Source organism: Mastigoproctus giganteus, chromosome 10 (assembly GCF_048544385.1).
Source record: "Mastigoproctus giganteus isolate SK-2022 chromosome 10, ASM4854438v1, whole genome shotgun sequence".
In the NCBI taxonomy this organism is placed as follows: domain Eukaryota; kingdom Metazoa; phylum Arthropoda; class Arachnida; order Uropygi; family Thelyphonidae; genus Mastigoproctus; species Mastigoproctus giganteus.
The window spans coordinates 120,775,423-120,799,487 of NC_143584.1; the positions used below are offsets into that span (position 1 = coordinate 120,775,423).

The following is a 24,065-nucleotide window of genomic DNA, read 5'->3' on the forward strand; positions in this document are numbered from 1 at the left end:
AAACTTCAACCCCTGTAATTTGAATTTATTACCCATAGTTCTGGAATTCTTTATAACAGTGAGAATTCCATGTTCGTTCATTTTATTAATCCCTTTCAGAGCTTTGTAAAGCTTACTATGAGGTGCCTGGTTGCCAAGCTCTGTAGCCCACATGATTGAAACCTTTCCTCATACAGTCGTCCTTCTACTGATCTCACCATTCGAGTTACCCATCTTTTGACCCTATTAAAAAGCTCAATGTTTTTCTTCAGATGAGGTCTCCATATTTGAACCCAGTATTCCAAATGAGGTCTTACAATTTCCTTATACAATGGGATTATAACCTCCTTATTTCTACAAGATAACATTCGATAAATCATCGATATGACACCATGGACTTTCCTGGCTGCCTGTTTACACTGTTCATAGAACTTCATATATGCCTGTATTGTAACTACCAAATCCCTTTCCTCCTCCACTGTTTTTAATTTAACCCCATGAAGTGTATAATTTACTTGAGGGTTGCTATTCCCCAAGTGAAGACCTTGAATTTAGCAACATTAAAACATAGCTGCCACTTCTCTAGCTATCTTTGAAGTCGTTTTAAGTCATCCTCAAGGAGCGCTGCTTTGCACTGATCAATAATAACTCTGCCAATTGTTATGTTATCTGCACATTTTGACATCATGCCTTCTATCCCTCTGTTGATGTCATTTATGAAAATGAAAAACAACAATGGTCCATGAACTGATCCATGACTCGATTCCTGACAATCCATCTTAGAATCATAGCAGTAATCTCCACCCATTCATTCTTATACAGTAACCTCTCATTAGTTACAGAGTTAAATGGTTTCCTAAAATCCAAACCATCATCAGCCTTTTTCGATCCACTGTGGGATGAGGGCCTTTCCAGCAACTTTCCAATTCCTTCTGTTTTATGCAATGGCCACCCAATTACTATCCACAAACTCTTGAATTTCATCTGGCCATCTGTGTTGTTGTTTTCCAGGTTTTCTTTTAGCTCCTCTTGGGTACCATTCTGTTATTTTCTTAGCCCATCTGACATCATGTCTTTGAGCTGTGTGTCCTGCTCATGTTCATTTCAGTTCTTTAGTTTTAATAAGAATGGCCTTTACTTGTGTTTTCTGCCTAATCCATGTGTTTCCCTTATCCAGTAGTCTGATTCCTAATATAATCTGCTTTACGAGTTTCCGGGGTGCCTCCATAGCCAGGTGGGCAGGAGCAGCAGTGTGTAGCACACGCTTCTTGATTAGACCGGGGTTCAAGCCCGTGAGCCACCAAATACGGAGGATGCGGAAAGGTCAGGGAATGACCACCGCATATCCCTGGAGCAATATGGCCTTAGTTGCTAATGCTCCTAAAACAACAACGAGTTTCCGGGTTTACGAGTTTTTTTCCAAGTATCAAGTATCAACAAAATTGAAAATATGAACGTTAATTGCAATAAATAAATGCTAAACATTCATAAATAGGCATTTCAAACCACATGTATAGCAATACAATACAGTACTATTATGCATACGTTTTGTTTGTTCAGCAGACGAAAGTGTCGTCTGCTTGAACTCAGATAACGTAAAGCAGTTACTACACTGATGTTACATGATCCTATCATGAAATTTATAAAGAAAAGAGGGACTGTTTTGGGGGAAAAAAAAACCCCGACTCTTGAAGCATTTCTGAAGAAGAAGGCAACTCACAATAAACCAACAACCAGTGCCTGGCTACCAATGAGTGATGAACCATCAATGTGTATTTAGTCAGTGATGAAGAAGAAGCCGGGTGGGTAAAGTGCCTGCCTGGCAACCCAAAGATCGCAGGTTTGAATCCTGCCTTGGGCTTGGATCAGAGTAGAAAAATGCAAAAACCTTGAGAGGTGCAATATGGCCACAGAAGCCGATGCGCCGACAACTAACAAAACAAAAAAGATGAAGAAGAATAAACATTCATTAACATTTGTCTGACATAAATAATTTCTTTATTTTTGTTGACCTTTATATAACACTATTATGGTCAAATTTTGTTGTTGAGATCATAATCCCTGTTTCTAACATTACATCTATGGGAAATAAATTCCTGCTTTACGAGCGTGTGCCAGGAACAAATTAACGCATAAAGTCAGGAACTACCTGTACATTCGTTCATTATTTTATGGTTTCAGACAAATTGGGATATTGCTCCTCAGTATGTGACTATATTTCCTTAAATGCTATCCATCTGAAATTTATTCTTCTCTTGACATCCAACCATTTATCATTGTTACAGCTAATGACATGTCCAAGATAAGTATATGAATCCACCTTTTCAATTTTTACTCCTTCAATGATTATATCCCTTCCTGTGGCATACTTGTTCACCATTACTTTTAGCATTAGCATTAGTAGAGGCATACGATGCAAGAAAGCAAGCTTATGTAGCATCAGTCAAAAAAAAAAAAAAAAAAACCCTCCTATTTCACCCCTCCATTCATTCCAAATGCCTGTCCAGCTCAGCCGGCTCCTCCGTAGCCAGGTGGGCAGGAGCAGCAGTGCGTAGCACATGCTTCGTGATTAGACCAGGGTTCGAGCCCGTGATCCACCAAATACAGAGGATGCGGAAAGGTCAGGGAATGGCCACCGCATATCCATGGAGCAATATGGCCTTAGTTGCTAATGCTCCTAAAAACCAAATAACAATAACAACCTGCTCAGCCTTAAATTTATTTACGCTATCAACTTCCACAACAAAAGATGGAAGTCTGTTCTACCAATCAACTACCTGCTGGCTAAAGGCAAATTTTCGCACATCTATTCTACAACTGACTTTCCTAAACTGAGCAAGAGGAAGAATCCCATCAGTGCTCAGCTTGCTCAACCCATTCAAGGCCTTATACACCTCAATCAGATCACCTTGCAGGTGCCTACACTCCAGGCACTGCAATTTGCATAACTTAAGCCTTTCTTGGTAAGAGCACTCTTTTGTTTCCCTCGCCAATCTTGTTGCCCTTCTTTGTACTTGTTCTAGCAACTCTACATCCTTCCTAAAATGGGGCCTTCAGACCTGGACACAGTACTCTAGTTGTGGCCTGACCATTGCCTTGTATAACGGGATAATCACCTCCCTGTCCCTGCTGACAAAATTCCTATATATCATTGATAAGACTCCATGACCTGCCCTGGCAGCCTGTCTGCACTGCTCAGCGAACTTCATATTTAAATGCACAATTACCCCCAGGTCTTTTTCACTTTCCACTTCACTGAGTGTAGTACCACACTGTTGGTACATTTCTCTTTTATTGCTACCCACATGCAGTACTTTTCATTTGTCAATGTTAAACTTCAGTTGCCACTTCTCAGCCCATTTGCCCTTATTTAGATTCAGTTGGAGTAGCATACTGTCTTTACTGTCATTAACAACCCTGCCAACCTTTGTATCATCTGCAAACTTGGACATTAAACCTGATATAGCTTCATCAATATCATTGATAAATATACAAAACAACAATGGGCCTAACACTGAACCCTGGGGAACTTCACTAATAACATTTGTCCACGAAGAACAGTGTCTATTGATTACCACTCTGTCATCTCCCACTAAACCAACCCTTTATCCATTGTAGCAACTTATCCTTAATGCCATATCTCTCCAATTTGTTCAGCAGTCTTCCATGTGCAACAGTATCAAAAGCTTTCCTGAAATCAAAGTATATGATATTAAAATTATTTTTGGCATTCAGTTCCTTTGTGACCACATCATAGTATCCAATCAAATTGGTCAGACAAGACCTCCCTATAACAAACCCGTGATGTGTCTTAACTATTACTGCAGCCTTTTCTAGGTGATCCTGAAATACTTCTTTCACCAGTGATTCCATTATTTTCCCTGTAACACAAGTTAAACTAACAGGTCTATAGTTACTTGTTTCACCTTTTGAACCCCATTTATGTATTGGTGATACATATGCACACCTCCAGTCCATGGGTACCTCCCCTGAGTCCAGGGAAGCTCTCATAATTATGGCTAAGGGTTTGCTTACTTCCTTTGCCACCTCCTTTAATATAACTGGATAGATTCCATCCATCCACCCCAGGTGCCGCCTTTTTTATGTTTAACTTCAACAATTTCTCCTCCACTTTGCTCTCAGTTGTTACAAAATCACTTAGCTCCCTGTTAGAGTTTGATAAACTTCTGGCACACCCCTCATTGAATAACTCCTCGTGTGTGAATGTAGATGCAAAATACTCATTCACTTTATCAGCTATCTGAGCATGATCATCAATAGTCAACTCATCTGTGTTAAGTGGTCCAATCTGATTCATCCCTTTCCTTCTAGAGTTTTCATATGTAAAGAACTCTTGATGTTTTTCTTTGCATCCTTTGCCAAAGATTTCTTGTAATTTCCCTTTGCCGGTGTTACCTCCTATGTGACTTGATTACAGACTAGTTTACATCTACCATAGGCTTTTGTGTCAACTGATATAAAGTATCACCTGATACTTTATATGCATCCCATACATTTTTCTTCTCTGACACGAGCCTCATTAATTCATCTGACATCCATTTAGGCCTAAACCTTGAACAGTATTTCTTAGTTGGAATGAAAAACCTAGTAGCTTCCAAAATTAAGTCCCTGAATGCTTCCCATTTAGAATTCAACATTGGTAACATCAACTGTTGATCGCACTGTACAGAATTTAAAAAATGTCTGAGACCCCTGTAGTTACCTTTATGAAAACAAAAGCCCTTCCCTTTACCCTTGATGGTCATTACATCTTAAAGTAATTCCCACATCAGTACATTGTGATCACTGTCATCCAGTGGTTCCTTTATCCGCAAATTCTTAATGCATGAATAATCATTGCTGATAATCAGATCAAGAGTATTATTCCCTCTGGTTGCCTCTCGAACATGTTTCTGTAGAAAACAGTCATCCAATAAATCCACAAAAGTCTTGCTAGTGTGTGAGTGACCAACCCACAAGTTCTAGTTGATATCTGGAAAACTAAAATCCCTCATTATAAGACATTCTGATTTACTGGCCCCCTCTATTTCTTTGCAGAATTGCTCATTATACTCATCAGATTCATTAAGCCTATAACACACACACACCTCAATTTTCCTTTCCCAGTATTAGCATGAGCATTAGCAAAAAAGCACATGATGCAAGAAAGCAAGCTTATATAGCATCAGCCAAAAAAAAAACCCTTATTTCCCCCATCCACTCGCTCCAAATGTTTGTCAAGTTCTGCCTTGAATTTATTTAAGCTATCAACTTCTACAACGACAGATGGAAGTTTGTTCCATCAATCAACCACCCGCTGGCTAAAGGCAAACTTCCGCACATTAATCCTACAACCGTCTTTCCTCAATTTCAATTTATGCCCTCTCAGGCGATTATTCTGAGCAAAAGGAAGAGTCCCATCTGCATTGAGCATGCTCAAACTATTCAAGGCTTTGTACACCTCAATCAGTTCACCTCGCAGGTGCCTAGTCTCCAGAAACTGTAATTTGCAAAACTTGTGCATATGTCACACCAAACAGACTCAACATTGCATTGTCCACCAACATCAATTTGATGCATTTCCTTAGATTTTGTGTTTCTTAACTAACAGCATAACCTCTTCTCCCTTCCTGTCCTGTCTATCCTTTCTGTATACATTGTACTCCCCAAATTCCAGTTCTGCATTCCTTATATCTGTGTGACATCATGTCTCTGATATCTTAATGATATCTGCCTTTGATGTCTTGACTAGCACTTCAAGCTCATCAAATTTATTAACTGTACTCCTAGCATTGGTATACATGCACCTGTTCCTACTCTTAGATACCCTAACACAGCCCATGTATTTACTTGTTACATTATGACTCCCAGCAGTCCTGGACATCTCTATTACCTTGCATTCCAGGCTGCTGCTCATTCTAATAGAAGCAGTGCAAGAATCACTTTTGCATCAGCCTGCGGCCACTGTTAACCTTTTATTCTGTGTATCCCCCTAAGCTAGCAGTTTTCCAACCCAACTAACACTGCCTTGATAGCATCAGCAAATATTCTTGCACCCTTTCTATTTAAGTGTACTCCATCCCTGTACAAGCAGTCTCTCCTGTCAACAAGCACAGACCAGGCTGAAAAAAAATTCTACTCCTTGAGCCTTGCACATTCCCTCCAAGGCCGAATTGATTGACAAGGCTCTTATCACGTACTCCCTCCTATCGTGTCTAGGCAGAATTACAGACGCTTTCACATTCAACCCTAACTCGTGACTTTCTTTCAACATTGACCTGTACTTGTTGAGTAAATCTGCAGATCTCTTACTCTTAATGTCATTAGTTCGAACGTGTATAACAATATCACCTTTTGTGCTCTTAAAAGATGATATCTGCTCTACGACATCATCAGCTTTTGCCCCTGGGCAGACATACCCCTGGTCCTGTTCCACCTATCCTTCTTGCATAGTATATTCCACGTCTCCCTGACAATAGAGTGACCAACAATAACTAGTTGAGACCAGTGCATTCTGCCTTGTAGATTGGCTCTGTGTTGCTTGATGCACAGGATGAGCTCTGCTGTTGAGCTGGGCAGCGGAGAGCTTGATGTGCACCTCATATTAATTTCCTCGAGGGCATTAACCCTACACTTCAAGCTCTCGTGGATGCCCATCAGAACGCTGAGTTGGCGCCTAATTTCTTGATACTCTAGACACCTAGCACACACACACACAGAAGCCATCCTTCTAGGCTAGATCATATCCTGTTTTAGAAAGGTTGGCAAACATTTCACATTTTGGATACTTTTTGAGACTGTGATGCGTTGGAGAATCACTCCCTTTGTTTCTCCCCCGAGTCACAGCTCTATCGCTAGTCTGTGAACTTTGCTTCGCAGCTCTAGTCTGGGTCATGATTTCCGTTTAAATACAATTTAATTAACAATGAAATTTAATAAGATTAATAATATTTTTGATTAATTGATAATACTATAATAAGATAACAGATTCCTAATACAGTGCTCTGTATTATGCTATCTGGGTTTACTTTATACTTTACGATATCAGTTCGAGATATATACGTTACCCTATTTCTTATCGATTACAATATGGCGGCTAGTTCAACAATATTGGCCCCAACACTGGCCGTCATAACTTCCAAAAATCACTGGTTAAATTCAAAATAAGAAGCTAATGAACACTATTAAACCTATTTAATCTCTGTAAAACACAATGTACTATATTAATTAACGAAGAATACGGTAAAAATTAAAAATACTTATCCCTTTACAGCAGCCAAAAATCCACCGACTGTTCTCTTCTGCGACGAGAGTGCCCTCTCCTATATATCATATATATTCTCCCTCTCCTATATACAGTTTTGTTAAAATTAAAGTATCCATATGTAGAGGGCTCTGGAGCGAGTTCTAAGGCTCATACTGAAGAAAAATTTGGCCAACAGGTACAATAAAGAATGCACTTGCCATTTATTGTAAAGAAAAAATTAGTTACAAAATTTGGCACTATATGGCACTGTGGCAATACAAATCATTCGAACAGTGCTACAATTGTTCAATGTATCCTCCATTTTGTCAACAACAGTTTCCATTTTAAGAACAGCATTTTCTACAGCAGAACGTAACATGTCAACAGGAATAACCAGCACATGACGTCTAATGTTATCCTTCAGTTCTGCCAGAATTTGACATCCTTCCTGATACACCTGGTTCTTCAAAAAACCCCACAACCAGAAGTCGCATGGAGTGAGGTCCGTTGATCGGGGTGGCCAAGATGTCTGGAAACAACGGCTGTGACCCGTTCATCTGTAAATTGTTGCCTTAGTAATCTCGGGAAACAATAGTGGATGTCGGGTGGTGCGCCATCTTACATGAATATGGTATCCTGAAGACACCAATGTTGTTTCATCTCTGCTATTGCGAAATTTTCCAACATTTCATAGTATCGCTGTGCAGTGATGGAACAGATGGGGGATTCAGTTGGTGTTGCCTGTTCAAAAAAAATATGGCCCAATCATGAATGTGGCCGTAAATCCACACCACACTGTCACTTTTGGAGAATGCAGTGGGACCTCTCGGATAAATCAAGAGTTTTCTGTTACCCAAATGCGACAGTTGTGCGTATTCACTTGTCCATTTAAGCAGAAGTGTGCTTCATCACTCCAAAGGATGTTCCATGGCGAAGTGATATCCCCTGTCATTTGTGCCAGAAACTGAAGTGTGTATGTAAAACGAATATCTGCATCACCATGTTTTAGCTGCTGTAGCATGTGCATCTTGTAAGGATAGTACCGCAACACCTGATGCATTACTAGCCTTACAGTGGAATACGGCATGTCCACTTCACGAGAAACAGCTGGCACACTTGCGCTACCACATGGAGATTGACTTGATAAATGCAAGACAGCCATAGCCACATCTTCAACACGAGAGGAGTCCACTCGTTTTCGACCTCTACTTGATTGAACACCAAGATGTCCTGTTGTTTCAAATTTCGCAATCATTTTGCGGACAGCACAGACAGTCATAGGTCCATGCCTTATGCGTTTCTGACGCTAGTAATCTCTGATAGCTGCATGGTTGTTGTTGTTCTGATAGTACAGCTTCACTAATAGCACCTTTTCCTGCAACATTTTTGGCATTGCTGCTGTAGTGCAGGCAAACATCTGTATGATTTTGAAGAGACTGCTTAGCTTTTATACAGTACAGTACAGCCGAGTAGTGGTGCTGTGGCAGTAACTTATGATTATTCAAATAACGTAAGTTATTTGCATAATCGTAACTAAGATAGTTACGTGCCATACAGTGACAAATTTTTTTTTCCAATAAATGACGAGCGCTTTCTTTATTGTACCTGTTGTCCAAATTTCTCTTCAATACGAGCCTTACAATGCGGAGCGAGTTGTAAGGCTCGTATTGAAGAGAAATATCCCTCTACATAAGTATACTTTAATTTTAACAACCCTGTATTATAATCGATATCTACATTTTTTATTTGTCATTAATGACTACAAATTGACCAATGCCCTAAAATTTTGTTTTATCCATATTCAACTTTAGTCCGAAATCCTTACTGACTCTGGTGCATAACTGATTAAGGTTTTCCTCTAATTCTTTGGGATTGTGGCTTATGATCACAATGACATTTACAAATTGTAAGCGGTTTAGGTACTCTTCATTCACATTGACTCCTTTCTGTGACTAGTCCTATCTTCTGAAAACTTTCTCACAGGCACCAGTAAACAAGTTCGGAGATATTGTGTCTCCTTGTCAAACTCCTTTCTCAATTTTAAATTTGCTGCTGTCTTTGTCTAGTCTAATAAAGGAGGTAGCGTTCACGTATATTTTCTTCAAAATCGTGATGTATGGGTGTGTCTATGCCTTGTCTTTCCAGTGCCTGAAACATTGCCTTATGCTGTATGGAGTCAAATGCCTTTCCATAATCCACAAATGCCAGGCATAATGGCATTTTATATCCATTTGCTTTCTCCATTAGTCTTGATATTACATGAATCCTGTCCTAAAGCCAGCTTGGTCTTTCTGTTGATTCTCAACAAGTATTCTTTCTAATGTGTTAGTGATGACCCTTGTGAACAACTTGTAGATATGGGACAACAAGCTAATTGGTGTATAATTGCCAATTTCTGATTTGTCTCCTTTCTTATGCAGCAAAATTATGATTGCATTATTCCACTCCTTAGGGGTCACACCTTTCCTAATGTATTTTGTGAACAGTCTTGCCAGTTTCTGTTTCCCAATTTTAACAACTCTACAGTAACTTCATCTTCACCCGGGACATTTTGATTCTTCATTTTCTTCAATGCATGTTCTATCTCATCAGGTAGGATATTGGGTATGTTGTATGTGTTGCAAATTTGTGATCCATCTTCCCCACTGCTGTCATCATTCCCTCGTGCCTTCATTATACTTTATAATAGTCTTCTGCTATTTTAATTATGCCTACTCTGATATAAGTACACCATCACTGTTCTTCAGATTCAGTATCATTTGTCTTTCTGTATTACTGCTCGTGACTGCTAATTTAAGTCCTTTGTTTTCCCTTAATGCTTGTTCTACTTTCCTTGTGTTAAATCTTCTTATGTCCTCTCTGAGTCTCTTTCTAATGGCTTTGCATAACTCAGTATACTCAATTTTGTCCTTGTCGGTATTTATCTTGCTGTTCATTTGTCTTCTTCGGTTCATCACGATAAGTCTTTCTTTACTAATCAGGTATTTTTTCTTCTTTGGATTTCTTTTTACCTACAGGTTTCTCAGGCTTTATCACTTTCAGAAAGTTGTATTCCTCATTGATATCTTGGTTCTGAAAGGTCTGCAGAAGTTCAAACGTTTTCTTAAGTTCCAGTATATACTGCCTTTTTTCCTCTTCTGTTATCTCATAGACTATTAGCATTAGCAAGGGCACATGATGTAAGAAAGCAAGCTTATATAGCATCAGCCAAAAAAAAAAAAAAAAACCACAAACACCTTTCTCATTTCACCCATCCACTCGCTCCAAATTTTTGTCTAGTTCCGCCTCAAATCTGTTTAAGCTATCAGCTTCTACAATGACAGATGGAAGTTTGTTCTAGCAATCAACCACCCGCTGGCTAAAGGCAAACTTCTGCACATCTATCCTACAACCGTCTTTCCTCAATTTGAATTTATGCCCTCTCAGGCGATTATTCTGAGCAAGAGGACGAATCCCATCAGTATCGAGCATGTTCAAACAATTCAAGGCTTTATACACCTCAGTCAGATTACCTCGCTGGTGCCTAGCATTTAATTTGCAAAATTAAAGTCTTTCTTTGTAAGAGCAACCCTTTGTTGCATTCACTAATCTTGTTGCCTTTCTCTGTACTCGTTCCAACAGATCTACATCCTTCTTAAAATGAGGCCTCCAGACCTGTATACAGTACTCATGGTGTGGCCCGATCATTGCCTTATACAAGGGGATAACCATTTCCTTATCCCTTTGTGTTATTTACTGGAGTCAGCTTTTTCCTTTGTTTTCTTACATTTATATCAAACTCCAGGGGCTCACATCTGGTGAGTATGGGCTTGGCACACACAGAGTCCTGAAAATTTTTTTTTTTTTTTTTTTTTTTGGCTGGTGCAGCATAAGCCTCAGGCTTCTTTGCACTATATGGCTAATAATAATAATTAGTGTGCATATTACCATTCTGTGATCACTTCCAACATTTACCTTGTTCAGGATGGTAACATCATAATATTTCTTCTGTTAGTGAGGATGAAGTCAATTTCATTAGTTGTTAATCCATTTGGGTTTTTCTATGTCTGCTTTCTGTTCACCCTTTTCTTGAAAAAAGTGTTCATTACTGACATTCATTGAGATTCTGCAAATTCCTCAAGTCTTTCACCTCTTTCATTTCTTTCACCAATTTCAAAATTTCCTATAGTTTCTCTTTCTGTGCTGTTTTGTCTCTTTCCAACCTTATCATTTAAGTTTCCCATAATGATGGTGTAGTGAGTTTTCTGTTCATCTAGAAGTCTCAATTTCAGTGTACATTTCTTCAACCTCCTCATCATCATCATGGCTCGATGTTGGTGCCTGTATTATTATAACCTTTAGTGTATACCTCTTAGAAATCCTGAGTAGTAATCTTGGCACCCTTCTTGATGTACTTTTGAATTCCAATATGTTGTGTTTTATATCTTTATGGCCCAAAAAGTCTGCTCCACCTTTGCTCTTTTCACTGTTTCAATTGGTGTACATTAGATTTCCACTTGATAAACTTGATTCATTTCTTCTTGTTTCAGCCAAGCTGATGATATTCTAATTCACATTTTCTAATTCCTTTTCCAGGTCTAATATCCTCTCTAGAGGAAAATCCAAATAAACTGTATCAAAATTGTTCCCTAAATCGAGCTCATGAGTAACTGCGTCAAAATAGCCTACTAATGTTTAACTAACTAACTAAGTTAGCTAAACACGATTGTCCCTTAACAAAGCCGTGTTGTGTGTCCTTTAGAATGCCATAGCTATCAAAATTTCCCTGGATTGCACTCTTAATTATTGCCTCTAAGATTTTTCCTACCACTGTAGTCAGATCAGTCTGTAGCTACCAACTTCACTCTTAGAACTACTTTTATGTATTGTCAATACATTGGCACTTCTCCAATCCAAAGGAATCACTGCTGAGTTCAAAGATGCCCTCATAATTAACCTCAGTGGTTCAATACATTCCTTTGCATTCTCCCTGAAAACTACAGGGTATATGCCATCAACTCTGGGAGCCTTACTTGCCTTTATGCTCAAAGTATTTTATAATAAACAATCTGTAATTATGACATCACTAATTTCATATGGCTCAGTCTCATTCACTTTTACTCATTACTCATGCATTTTGTAGTCCAAAGGCATGCTTAGGGTGATAGTTAGGAGTCATCATCAAAAAATCACCTAGTTAATGATTAACAGCTTCTTCATGCCTGAACCCTTTACAAGATTCACATCCATAAAGGTGACAAGGAGCCACTATTTTCCCTTACCATCACCTTCCATCAGGATGATTAGTGTGTCAGACATCAGTAGGGGTCTTTTAAATATCCATAGAGCACACTCAATAGCTCTTCAGACTCTCAACAAGCTCTAGTTAGAATTTCCAATGCCACTATATGACACAGAAAAATTTCAATAACTTTTATTTCACATAAGTGATAAGTGCACTAAAATTTAGTATTACATTTAATGTTTTTTATTTCATAGTATAATACATTTTCATAACATTCTAACATATTCCAAGATCTAGCAGGGTCCTGGTTTGCTGGATTTTGGAGGGTGTACTACATGTTTGTTTGTATATATATTCTGTTTTTATTCAGTCTGTTTTTAAGGCAGAGTTTTTTTAAAAGAAAAATATTGTAACCAGTTTTTTTTTAAAGTAGCTTCAAGGGCATTTTCTAAAATTGTAGATTGTTCAAAGAACAAAAACTCCACAAGAAATAAGAGAGGAATATGAAAGGTTATCAAGAGAAAGGGAAGAGCGAAGGCTTCAACAGAGAACTAATCCAAAGGTCAGCATTTAGCAGCTTTTTCTTTTATTTTATCTCAAAACAAAATGAGAAACCTATAACTGAAGCTCAAAAGTGAATAGAATATAAAAATAGAATAAATTTCATTACAATAGATTAATAGGGTTAGTGAAATGAGTTGTGTTGTAACACTTTTTGGATATATAATATTTAGATTTGTGTATTTTTTATATCCATTTATAAACAATCTAAATTGTGATAGTGTTTGAAGTTATTTTGTAATAAGTTTTATTTTCTTAAAAATACAGTGGATTCCGGTTATTTGGGCCACCGGTTAATCGGGGCAGCCGTTTATTTGGGACAAATCTTAAAAAACAGAAACCAATCGAGAAGATAGCCAGGGTTTACTTCGCTTAATTGGGAGAGCATTCTGTTTAATTGGGGCAGGAGACCGCAGCACTGGAGATTACCCTACGATTGTCTCCGACGGTACCACGTGGTTCGGTCGAAATTCTGGAGGCCACAACCATAAAATAATAAAAACAATTAGCAGTCACCTGTTTATTGGGCTTTTCTGTTAATGAAATCTATCATAAACGGACAGTAAACTCGATACTTACTGAATTTGTGATAATACCGACAGCTGGAATTCTGTGGGTTATTGTGGTGAAATGTGTTTACACTTCCATGAAATCTTCAATCATAAAAAAATTAATTTTCAGATCTTCTCTTCATTCCTATTTTTAAAGCTTTGTAACTCGTTACTCCGTTCTCACTTGCGTGTATTGCAATTTGTGTGTGCTGTGTTCTTTGTTATTGATTGCTTATCTTTTTACTGTTTTTAATTTTAACCCCCACTCACAAATGTCAGTGAATAGAAATGTCAACTAGTTCGTATGTACATATTACAGTACGTATTAATTATTCCGATTATCACGTATATTCTTCCGATTTTCACATATCATTTAATTTTTTAATTGGTAAGGTAATAAAGGGTAAATTTGTGCTTAATATATCTTTGCTTTTATAGCCTGTGGATAATATTCCTCCTATTTTCTCTAATTAGAATCGCTGTTTAATAGAATTAAAATTCAATTCACAAACATGATCACAATGACCGGCACTTACTGCACATAGTATAGTGAACGGTACTTTACTATGTTAAGTTCGTCGTAACGTGATTTGATTGTACAGTGAACCAATTGTAGGGGGGGGGTACATTGTATTTTTAACTATTTACGTGAAACTTCGGATAATTGGGGCAGCCGCTTAATCGGGCCAAAATGCACTAGTCCTGATGTGTCACAAATAACCGGAATGGACTGTAGTAATAAATCTTGTATATAGCCACATTTTGTTTATCTACACTGGAGCATCTTTGGGTTTAGTTAATAGTGGTTAGTTTGAATTTGTATTTCTTTATGTTAGATGATTTCATCATGGTTTTTTGAATTCCTGCCTTGTGGAAGCAACACATTTAATAACTAAATGTAACTTATGATTTGAAACTATGCATTTGCATTCACTTTCTGTCTTGGATGTGCTTTGGATCTGTCAGTGACAGAAGCAGACTTTCAGCTGTGAAGACTTGGGTTTGTGTGCACATCAGAAACAACACAGTTATCAGTGAAATTGCCAATATCATTTTATATAAATAATATCACCATAAAAGGTGACTCGGTCTAAAACTTAGGGCACCATTGTTGACATGCAGCTTTTTTAAGAATTAATGGTCTCTTATCAGGTGATGGGTGGCTTCTTATTAACAAATGTAGGTCAAACCTGTGAATAATGTATTGAGTATACATGCAGCCAAGTGGTGTATGGAAGATTAATCTTCCAATTAAACAAATAGCTTTCACATTGTGGAATAAATGAGGAATGCACAACACAGATCTTTACTCAGAATGATCTCAGGATGTGATTCCTGAGATCATTCTGAGTAAAAAATGTTATATCAACACGAATCTGATTTCTAAATGGTCATGGACCTGTGGTAGTTTGAATTTTAAAAAAATGGCTATGGAATTACCAATGGTAAAATATAATAAAAATAATTAAAAAATAAACAGACATATATAATACCTAGTAAAATGTTTATTCATACATGTTAAGTACATGTTTGCATACACTTATTTTTTTTTTTACTGTTTCATTATTTTTACCATTGAAAACTCTGTAGTCATTTATCAAAATTCAGACAGCCTCCACAGCCATTTAAATTCAGACCCATGCTAATATAGCATTTTTAACTCATGACGATCTAGATATCACGTTCCGAAATTACCCACATTCCTCATAATTCACTCTGTTTTTCAACATGAGGATGCAGTCAGATCACCCCCAAGACTGCATGAAAGCATTTCCAAGACAAATTGAACACATCTGTGTTTTGAATTCATCTTGCAGATACTTTGGCCCTATCCAGCAGCAGGAGTAGACTTTTGGCTATCATGGCTTGGCTTTATGGTCATGTTAGAGATGATATCAACCCAAAAATTTTATTTTAGATTCTTTATTGAATGTATTGATGAATGAATGAATGAATGCAAGCAAGCAAGATGTATTTATTCAGAAAGTGCAGAAACATGACTAATCATTTTCCCAGGCTATAAATCAAATTAGAACAGAAATATATACATTGTACATTACTTGTACAATATAAAGAATATTACTTGTTAATATAAAGAATATTACTTGTAATATTCTTTATATTAACAAAGATGATTATAAATCATATTTGAATATGAATTATAACATGGCTCAGCAAATCCAAGAGTTAGATTACCATGGTGACTTAAAAACCAAACTTGGCCCCTAGTACTTTGCATGGCAATGACTAGTATTATACAGGTTTGTGAGGTTAAACCTTTAGTCCTTTGTTTATGATTACTGTGGGCTGTATCTTTACAAAGATTGGTATGACTTTTAACAAAGGCATACCAAGGTGGATTCTTAATGTAGATTCTAAATTGTTGACAGAGTATTGTCTACATACTGCTAAGATTTTTTGTTTCTTTGAAATGAATTGGTTGGAAGATTCTGTGTTGAGGCATTTTCTGTTACATAACATGGTCATTTTCCTACTGGGATACTAGATTGTTTATTTGTTTGTTATTTGGTTTTTAGGAGCATTAGCAACTAAGGCCATATTGCTCCGGGATATGTGGTGGTCATACCCTGACCTTTCCGCATCCTCCGTATTTGGTGGTGTTGGGTGAGATACTAGACAATCCTCACCTCCACACTTACCACTCAATCTTTTCCTTACAAACAATTCATGTGCAAATGACAATAAGAACCAAATTTTGAATTCTGCTAACTAAACTTTTATATTTCCTAAAAATTATTGATTTCTGCTATCTGTTTGTTTAAAATTAGTAGGTCAGTTACTTTTTTTGTTTATCTGATGTAGTAGGTGTAATTTTTTTTTAATTGTGCATTTGTAATTACTTAAAAAGTGAGAGTGTACTGTGCAGCCATTGTTCAGTAAATCAGGATAAACTATTTTTATTCTCTAATTTTATAGTAGCATAAATAATATTATAAGTTTTGTTAGAAGTTTTTATTAAGTCTGTAAGCTATAAATTTATAATAATACAAATGTGATTTTGTAACATAACTGTATCACATGGTCCATAACATAATTCTGCCACCATTGTTCTGAATCAGTATGAAAACAGTATAAACACTATTTAGTATTCAATGTACAATAGAGCGTAAATAATCCGAATGAGCCAGCATTTATTTATTTTATTATTTTTTTATGTTGGTGCTGTAAAATATTTACAGTAAGTGCTGGTTATTGTGATCACGTTTGTGAATTGAATTTTGATTCTGTTAAACAGCAATTCTAATAAGCAAAAATCAGAGGAATATTATCCACAGGCTATAAAAATGAAGATATAAAGCACAAACTTACACTTTTATTACCTTATCAATTATCAAAATTAAATGGTGTTTTTTTATGAAAACCCCAAACACTAGAGGTATTAGAACTTGTAGTACTTAGTACCGTGCTTGGGTTGGAGGTTGAGAAGACAAAAGAAGATATTTGTTGACATTAGACTTGAACTTCTGTAGACTGTAATTTTCAGGAAATACTTATGAAGGAAGGTTGTTCCAGAAAATGGCAGTTGAATGAATAAACGAGGAAAATGAAAAGTTGGTTCTGTGAGTTTGAAGTTGGACAGCAAATGGATGTTGGCTTATGGCAGCAAGTGTTTGGACTGTTTTGAAAGAGAGAGAGAGAGAGAGCGGGAATCATAGAATCCAATTCAGAAGAATAGTGTTTATCGAAGTATCTGTAGAAAAGGCATGCAGCAGAAACGGTACATCTATGAGATAGTGAGTGGAGAAACTGTCAGAGAGGAGTCATTAATTAACCTAATTGCTCTCTTCTGAATGGAATCTAGAAACCTGAGAGAGGTTTTAAGGGGCACCACCCCAGAATATGAGTACAATATTCCATGGTAGGGCGGATTTGCGATTTGTACAGAGTGAACAGCTGTTTGGAAGAAAAGTAATGCTGAGAGCGAAAGAGAAAACCAAATTTTTTGGATACAGAGGAAGCAATATTTGTAATGTGCTTGTGCCAAGAGAGATTAGAAGTCAAGGTAATCCCCAAAAGAGATATATCATTTTGTCTAGAAATCGGAGTGTCACCAAATATAAGCATAGGAGCAGAAGAATCCGTTTTGCGAGATATAAGACAAGACTGAGTTTTAGAAGGATGGAAAGCAACTAAGTTGTCTTTGCCCCAACGGAGAATTACCTGTAGAACAGCATTTAAGATATTGATAGCGGATATTCGATAAGTTGGAGCTGATTGAGCAGGGCAAGGTTTCTCAAAATGGAAAGTGGAATGCAATGTGCTATCATCGGCAAAACTATGGATAGGATTTCCAGTCAATGGAAGAAGGTTATTAATATACAATAGGAAAAGAGTGGGGGAAAGAACTGAACCTTGGGGAACACTAGCATTAGTGGAGAAGTTAGAAGACAGAGAGCCATCTACCATCACCCTCAGTGAGCAATCAAAGGGAAAACTGGATAACCAATTACAAAAAACAGTTGGCAAACCATAAGATGGAAGCTTGACCATAGAAGACCATTATGCCAAACACGATTAAAATTTGAGATATCAAGAGCAACTGCTTGTGTTTCACCAAACTTTTCCATTGAATTTGTCCATAAATGGGTAACATAAGCCAGAATATCAGCACTGGATCAACACTGACAGAATCCATATTGGCAATCATTGATCAGACGGAAGGTTTCTAGGTAGTTTAAGAGTTGGCGGTTAATTGATTTCTCCATTACTTTAGAAAGAGTAGAAGTAATTGCAATGGGACGATAATTCGATGGGAGGGATTTGTCACCCTTTTTAGGAACTGCTGGATATGAGCAAATTTCAAAGCAGAAGGAAAAACACCTTTGGAATAAGAAAGTGAAAAAAGGCGGCAAAGAACAGGAATAAGTTCAGGAGCACATGTTTTGAGAACTAATGGAGAAATACCATCAGGACCTGGAGCTTTCTTAGCATCAAGATTCATCAAAATCCTTCTGACAGAAGACCCCAGGAGGCATTGAATGGAGCATGTTGGGAATGGTGGGAAGTGTTTTACCAAGATCATTAATACACGAGTTGTAAGAAAAATGGGATGATAGCAGGTCAGCTTTTCCCTTGACTAAAGTGACAACAGAACCATATGGTTTTGAAAGAGGTGGGAGCAGAGATGGGCAAAAGTTGCTGCCAATAGCTTTGGCAAGAGACCAGAATGCTCGGTTACCATTAGGACAAAAAGCAAGTTTTCTACTCTTAGCCTGTTCAAAATCTAGTTTGGACTGATTAATAACTGCTTTACAAGTGTTGCGAGCCTTGGTGTAGGCAGAAAATGAAACTGAAGAATTGGAAACAAGCCAATTATGATATGCAATGTTCTTCTCTTGAACAGCCTTAGTACATTTATTGGAAATCCAAGGTTTAGATAAAGGAAGAGATTTTAAAGTGGAGTGTGGGATAAAGGTTCCATTCCTACAAGAATAATTTCACTGACATGATCTGAGCAAATGTTGACATCAGAAGTTTTGAAACAGTAATCCGACCAAGGAAAAGAAGAAAAGAAGTCTCGCAGGTCATCCCATTTTGCATTCTTGTAATGCCAAACAATACGAGGTTGGTAATAGCCATGAGATAAAGGCTCCATTGGAGAAGAGACAATCACCAAGTTGTGATCAGAGGTGCCTAAAGGACCACTCACTTCGACCGTGTACTTAGAAGGGTTGCTTGTGAGAAAAAGATCAAGCATGTTGACTCTATGGTTAGGATTGTCTGCTATCCTTGTAGGTAAATGAACAATCTGTGCAAGATAATTAGTAATTGCAAAAGCCTCACCATCTTGACTAGCAGGGTTGGTGTGACTAGAAAACGGAAGCCAGCTGGAGTTGTGAACATTAAAATCACCAAGGAAAATTACCTCACTGTTAGGAAAGTTGGACTGGAGAAAGTCAAGTTGCAAAGAGAGGAAGTCAAAGAGCTCCAAGTGATTAGTGGAGTTGGGAGAACGGTAGAGACAACAGATGAATTTGACAGAATGAGTTAGAGAGATTTTAAGCCAGAGAAGATCAAAAAGAGGAGATTCCAAATTACCAAGTCTCTAACAGAGAATATCGGAACCGACATATGCACAAGTACCACCTTTGAGGCAAAAGGACTCATACAGCAAATAATTTGGACAACTGAGATGAGCAGTAGTTGAATCAGCAGATAACTGAGATTCTGTCAGAAAAAGTACATGGGGTTTATCAGACTGCAAGTGGAAATGGACATCATTCAGATTAGAATTGAGACCACGTATATTTGTGAAATGAACTAGGAAGTGTTTGGGAGGTTTAGATCTTTTCGCAGATAAGCTTACTCAAGGGGTTGGTTTTTTTTTTTTTTTTTTGGCTGATGCTATATAAGCTTGCTTTCTTGCATCATGTGCCCATGCTAATGCTGTTAGTTTGACAATTCATGTTGTATTCCAGTCAGTAGGAAAATTTGGGACAAAATCAAAAAACTGAATGGTAAATCCCTCCCGAAATCAACACCCATCATAAGTTGGAAAGGTAAAGACTTCTCCTCAGTGGAAGTCGCAAATGCCCTATCAGAATGCTTCTCTGAAACCTCTGCCACATCTGCATATGAACCAGCCTTTAAACAAATAAAAGCCAATGCAGAAAAATATAAGTTGAACTTCAATACAAGAGCATCTCTTCCATATAATCAACCGTTTACTCTTTTTGAACTAGAGAGCTCCTTAAATAGATCAACTAATAGTGCACCAGGGCCTGATGGGATAAACTATTTGATGCTTAAACATCTAAATAAAAGAACTCTTAATTCATTACTGATCTATTTTAACTGGATTTTCTCAGAAGGCTACTATCCTCTTTCTTGGCGCCACTCAATAGTCCTCGCCTTTCCTAAACCTGGAAAGGATCATTCAGATCCACGAAACTATCGGCCAGTATCTCTTAGCAGTTGCCTTGGTAAGGCATTTGAAAAAATTATTCATGCTCGATTAGTGTGGTACCTAGAATCTCATTCGATAATGAACAAGAACCAGTACGGCTTTAGGAAAAATCGGTAAACTCTAGACCTTATGATCAAGGCAGAATCCAACATACAGAATGCTTTTATCCGTAAAGAATATCTTGTCATGATCTGCCTGGATATCGTAAAAGCCTTTGATACCACCTGGCACTACGGCATACTTCAAAATCTGTATACCACAGGACTTCGAGGTCAGCTACCACTAATCATTCAGAGCTTTCTCCAAAACAGAACCTTTCAGGTGTGTTACTGTAATTCACTATCTCGAATATTTGTCCAAGAAGAAGGGGTCCCACAAGGATCAGTTCTTAGTGCAACACTCTTTGCAGTAAGGCTAAACAACGTTACAGACAATATTCCAGCTAATGTCGACACCTATCTATATGCAGACGACCTTACAATATCCTGCCACTCACAAAATATGCATTCCATCGAGCGTCAATTGCAGCTCTCAATAAATAAAATAGAATCATGGACATCCCACAATGGCTATTGCCTCTCTGCAACAAAAACAACTGCTATTCACTTTTGTAAAAAACATCAGCTCCCTCCAGATCCTGAGCTGAGGTTAGGAACTCAACCAATAACACTTAGCAAAAATATCCGGTTCTTGGGCCTAGTACTTGACACTAAACTTAACTTTCAAGCTCATATAATGCAAGTGCGAACTCAGTGCATGAAAAAAATGAATATGCTCAAAGTTATCTCTTCTCTGGCATGGGAAGCTGATTGCTTCACACTTTTACACCTGTATCGAACCTTGATAAGATCTTGTCTAGACTATGGAGCCCCAGTTTATGATTCTGCACGGAAGACAGCATTGACCTGGCTCAATCTGGTGCAGCCTAGTGCTCTCAGGATTGCTTTAGGAGCCTTTAAGACATCCCCAGTGCAAAGTCTGTATATAGATGCCAATGAACCTCCACTACATCTTAGGAGAAAAGTATTGATTCTCAGCTATGCAGCCAAATTACGTAGCATCCCTTATCATCCCATCTGGACATATCTCTTTGAACCTCAATGGGCAAACTTCTATAAAAATAAACCTAATGAAAACAAACCTGCTGGCATTCGGCTACAGGAGCTAATGCAATGCTGGAACATCTATTTTGGAAATATATCTCATGCCGCAGATGCAGTACAAGCACCATGGGCAATATATATACCTCTGTGTGATAACTCCTTTCTTCAGTGGAAAAAATACTCCCTATGGAATCAAAATCTTAGACAGTTACATGATGCTCATGCATTGGCCAATACTCACAGTCTTCATGTATATACAGACGGCTGAAAAACTGAAATGTCTGTAGGAGCTGCAGTTGTCCTTCCTACATCCACTGTCTCTGTCCAGTTACCAACTGAATGTAGTGTTTTTACAGCTGAACTGTATGCAATAAAAATGACTTTGAATCTCTTTAACGACCTATTAAATACTCAGGTCATAATATATACAGACTCTTTAAGTGCAGTGAGTGCCTTACAAAATAAACTACTACATTCCCATCCACTTCTCAAAAAAATAGATCACTGTTATGTAACCTCGACGAAAAGAAGCTGACTGTAAAATTCTGCTGGATACCCAGCCACGTCGGACTTCCAGGAAAGCGTGCAGATGAAGCTGCAAAGCGCCCTGCTTGTTTTGACTTCATCTCAGTTCCTTACTCTGATTTCAAACCAATCATACAACGGATATGTACTGAGATGTGGTCTGAAATGTGGCATACCCAGACAGGAAACAAACTTCTTGTGATAAAACAGAATCCACAGTTGTGGAGAATCCACGAATTGGCCATACACATCTAACACACCTCTTTTTACTGCTAGGAGAAGATCCTCCACTTCGCTTACACTGTAACTGCCTACTTACTGTTAAGCACATCCTAATTGAGTGTGCACTTTATCATTCAGTTAGAATTGCATGTTTCAAATCACAGCTAAATTTACAAAAACCTCTACAACAACAAGATGATAGCAATTTCTCAGAACTTTTAACTTACCTGAAAACGATTAACGTCTACAGTCACTTTTAGACCTATTTCCTATAACATATACAGTCACTTCTAGACCCAAGTAACAGGCGCAATTTGGCCATAGTAGCCCTTGTGCCATTAAACCCCACTCCAACAACAACAACATGGTGTATTCAATAGTAAGAAAAAGTGAGGGGAGACATGCTGTATGAAGTAATGAAATTTTTGGATATGGCATACACATGGTAAGAATATACCCAAATCCTTGACATAACGTGGCCTTGACAATTCCTCCCACATACACATTACTCGGACTCCCTCTAGTCACTATCTGGCAGAATAGAGGTAGCAAGATTATACACTAGCTGATCCGGAAGCCTCCTAAAGAGTTACCACTAAGTTTGGTCCGGTGTGCTAACTAGCGGCCAGCTTGCGTACACCGTTTTAGAGCTGTACGCTCAAAATGTAAGGAAGATTGGATCTCGCCATGATGTTCATCATAACCTCAAAAGTCATCAGTCATACTGCATGATGGAAGAGATGGGGGGAAGGGTTGACTGGAACTTAGCTCTGGTGACTAAACATGGGTTCCGCCACTTCAAGCCTCCAATAAGCAAAGTGGTGGTATTGCACCGGTTGATGAGAGTTATCTACCACCTAGTATTGCCTGGTAACACAAAGGGGCAGCATTCCTCCATTTGGTGTGGCACTTCCGTAGCCAGGTGGGCAGGAGCAGCACTGCGTAGCACACGCTTCTTGATTAGACTGGGGGGTTTGAGCTCGTGAACACCAAATACGGAGGATGTGGAAAGGTCAGGGAATGACCACCGCATATCCCTGGAGCAATATGGCCTTAGTTGCTAATGCTCCTAAAAACCAAACAACAACAATATCCTCCATTTGGTGTTGGCACCACACCTCGGCCCCTGCTTATGTTGGTTCACACCTGGTTGGTCACTCACAGTGTGCTTGTGCATGGAGGTTATACCCAGGATTACTAACAGTCCCACCATCGTTAAGGTGGAAGCAGAGGATTTGGCTGTCACAGACTCTCCGAACTTTGCCGAAATTGTGTCCACTTGACTTGAATGTCACCTGAATATCAGTTCCATCAGCGCTTTAGACTCCCAGGTAGCAAGTACAGCTTGTTTGGCATATCTGAGAGAATGTCTGTGACAACCTGAAGGACCAACCTCAAGGTCACGTTATGTGAAAATCAGAAGAATATTATCCACCGGTTAGCAAAATTAAAATAAATTTGTGCTTCTTATGTACATAGCTTAATCAATATACATACAGTACTAACTAAACATAACGCTTTGTAATCTGTTATTCAACACACTTTGTAATCTGATATTTCACACACTCCAATTTGATATGGTTTACCAACAAATTTATTCCAAATGTCAAGAAGTATTGTGAACAAGAAGGCAGAATGGGCAAGGTCTTGCTTATCCTAGACAATGCAGCATCACATCCTTCAGTGGAAACATTAAACAAAATAGACAGTGGATTAGAGGTCATGT

The 24,065-nt window shown here is 38.1% G+C and overlaps 1 protein-coding gene across 1 annotated transcript in view; it reads left to right on the forward strand.

The window, feature by feature from the left end:
• LOC150079257 (dnaJ homolog subfamily C member 11) overlaps window positions 1–24,065 on the forward strand; it is a 247,344-nt gene that overhangs the window by 50,920 nt on the left and 172,359 nt on the right. The window contains exon 4 of the mRNA XM_090384090.1: window positions 12,910–13,011. Coding sequence (XP_090240216.1) covers window positions 12,910–13,011 — 102 coding nt within the window. The remainder of the gene's footprint in view (window positions 1–12,909; window positions 13,012–24,065) is intronic.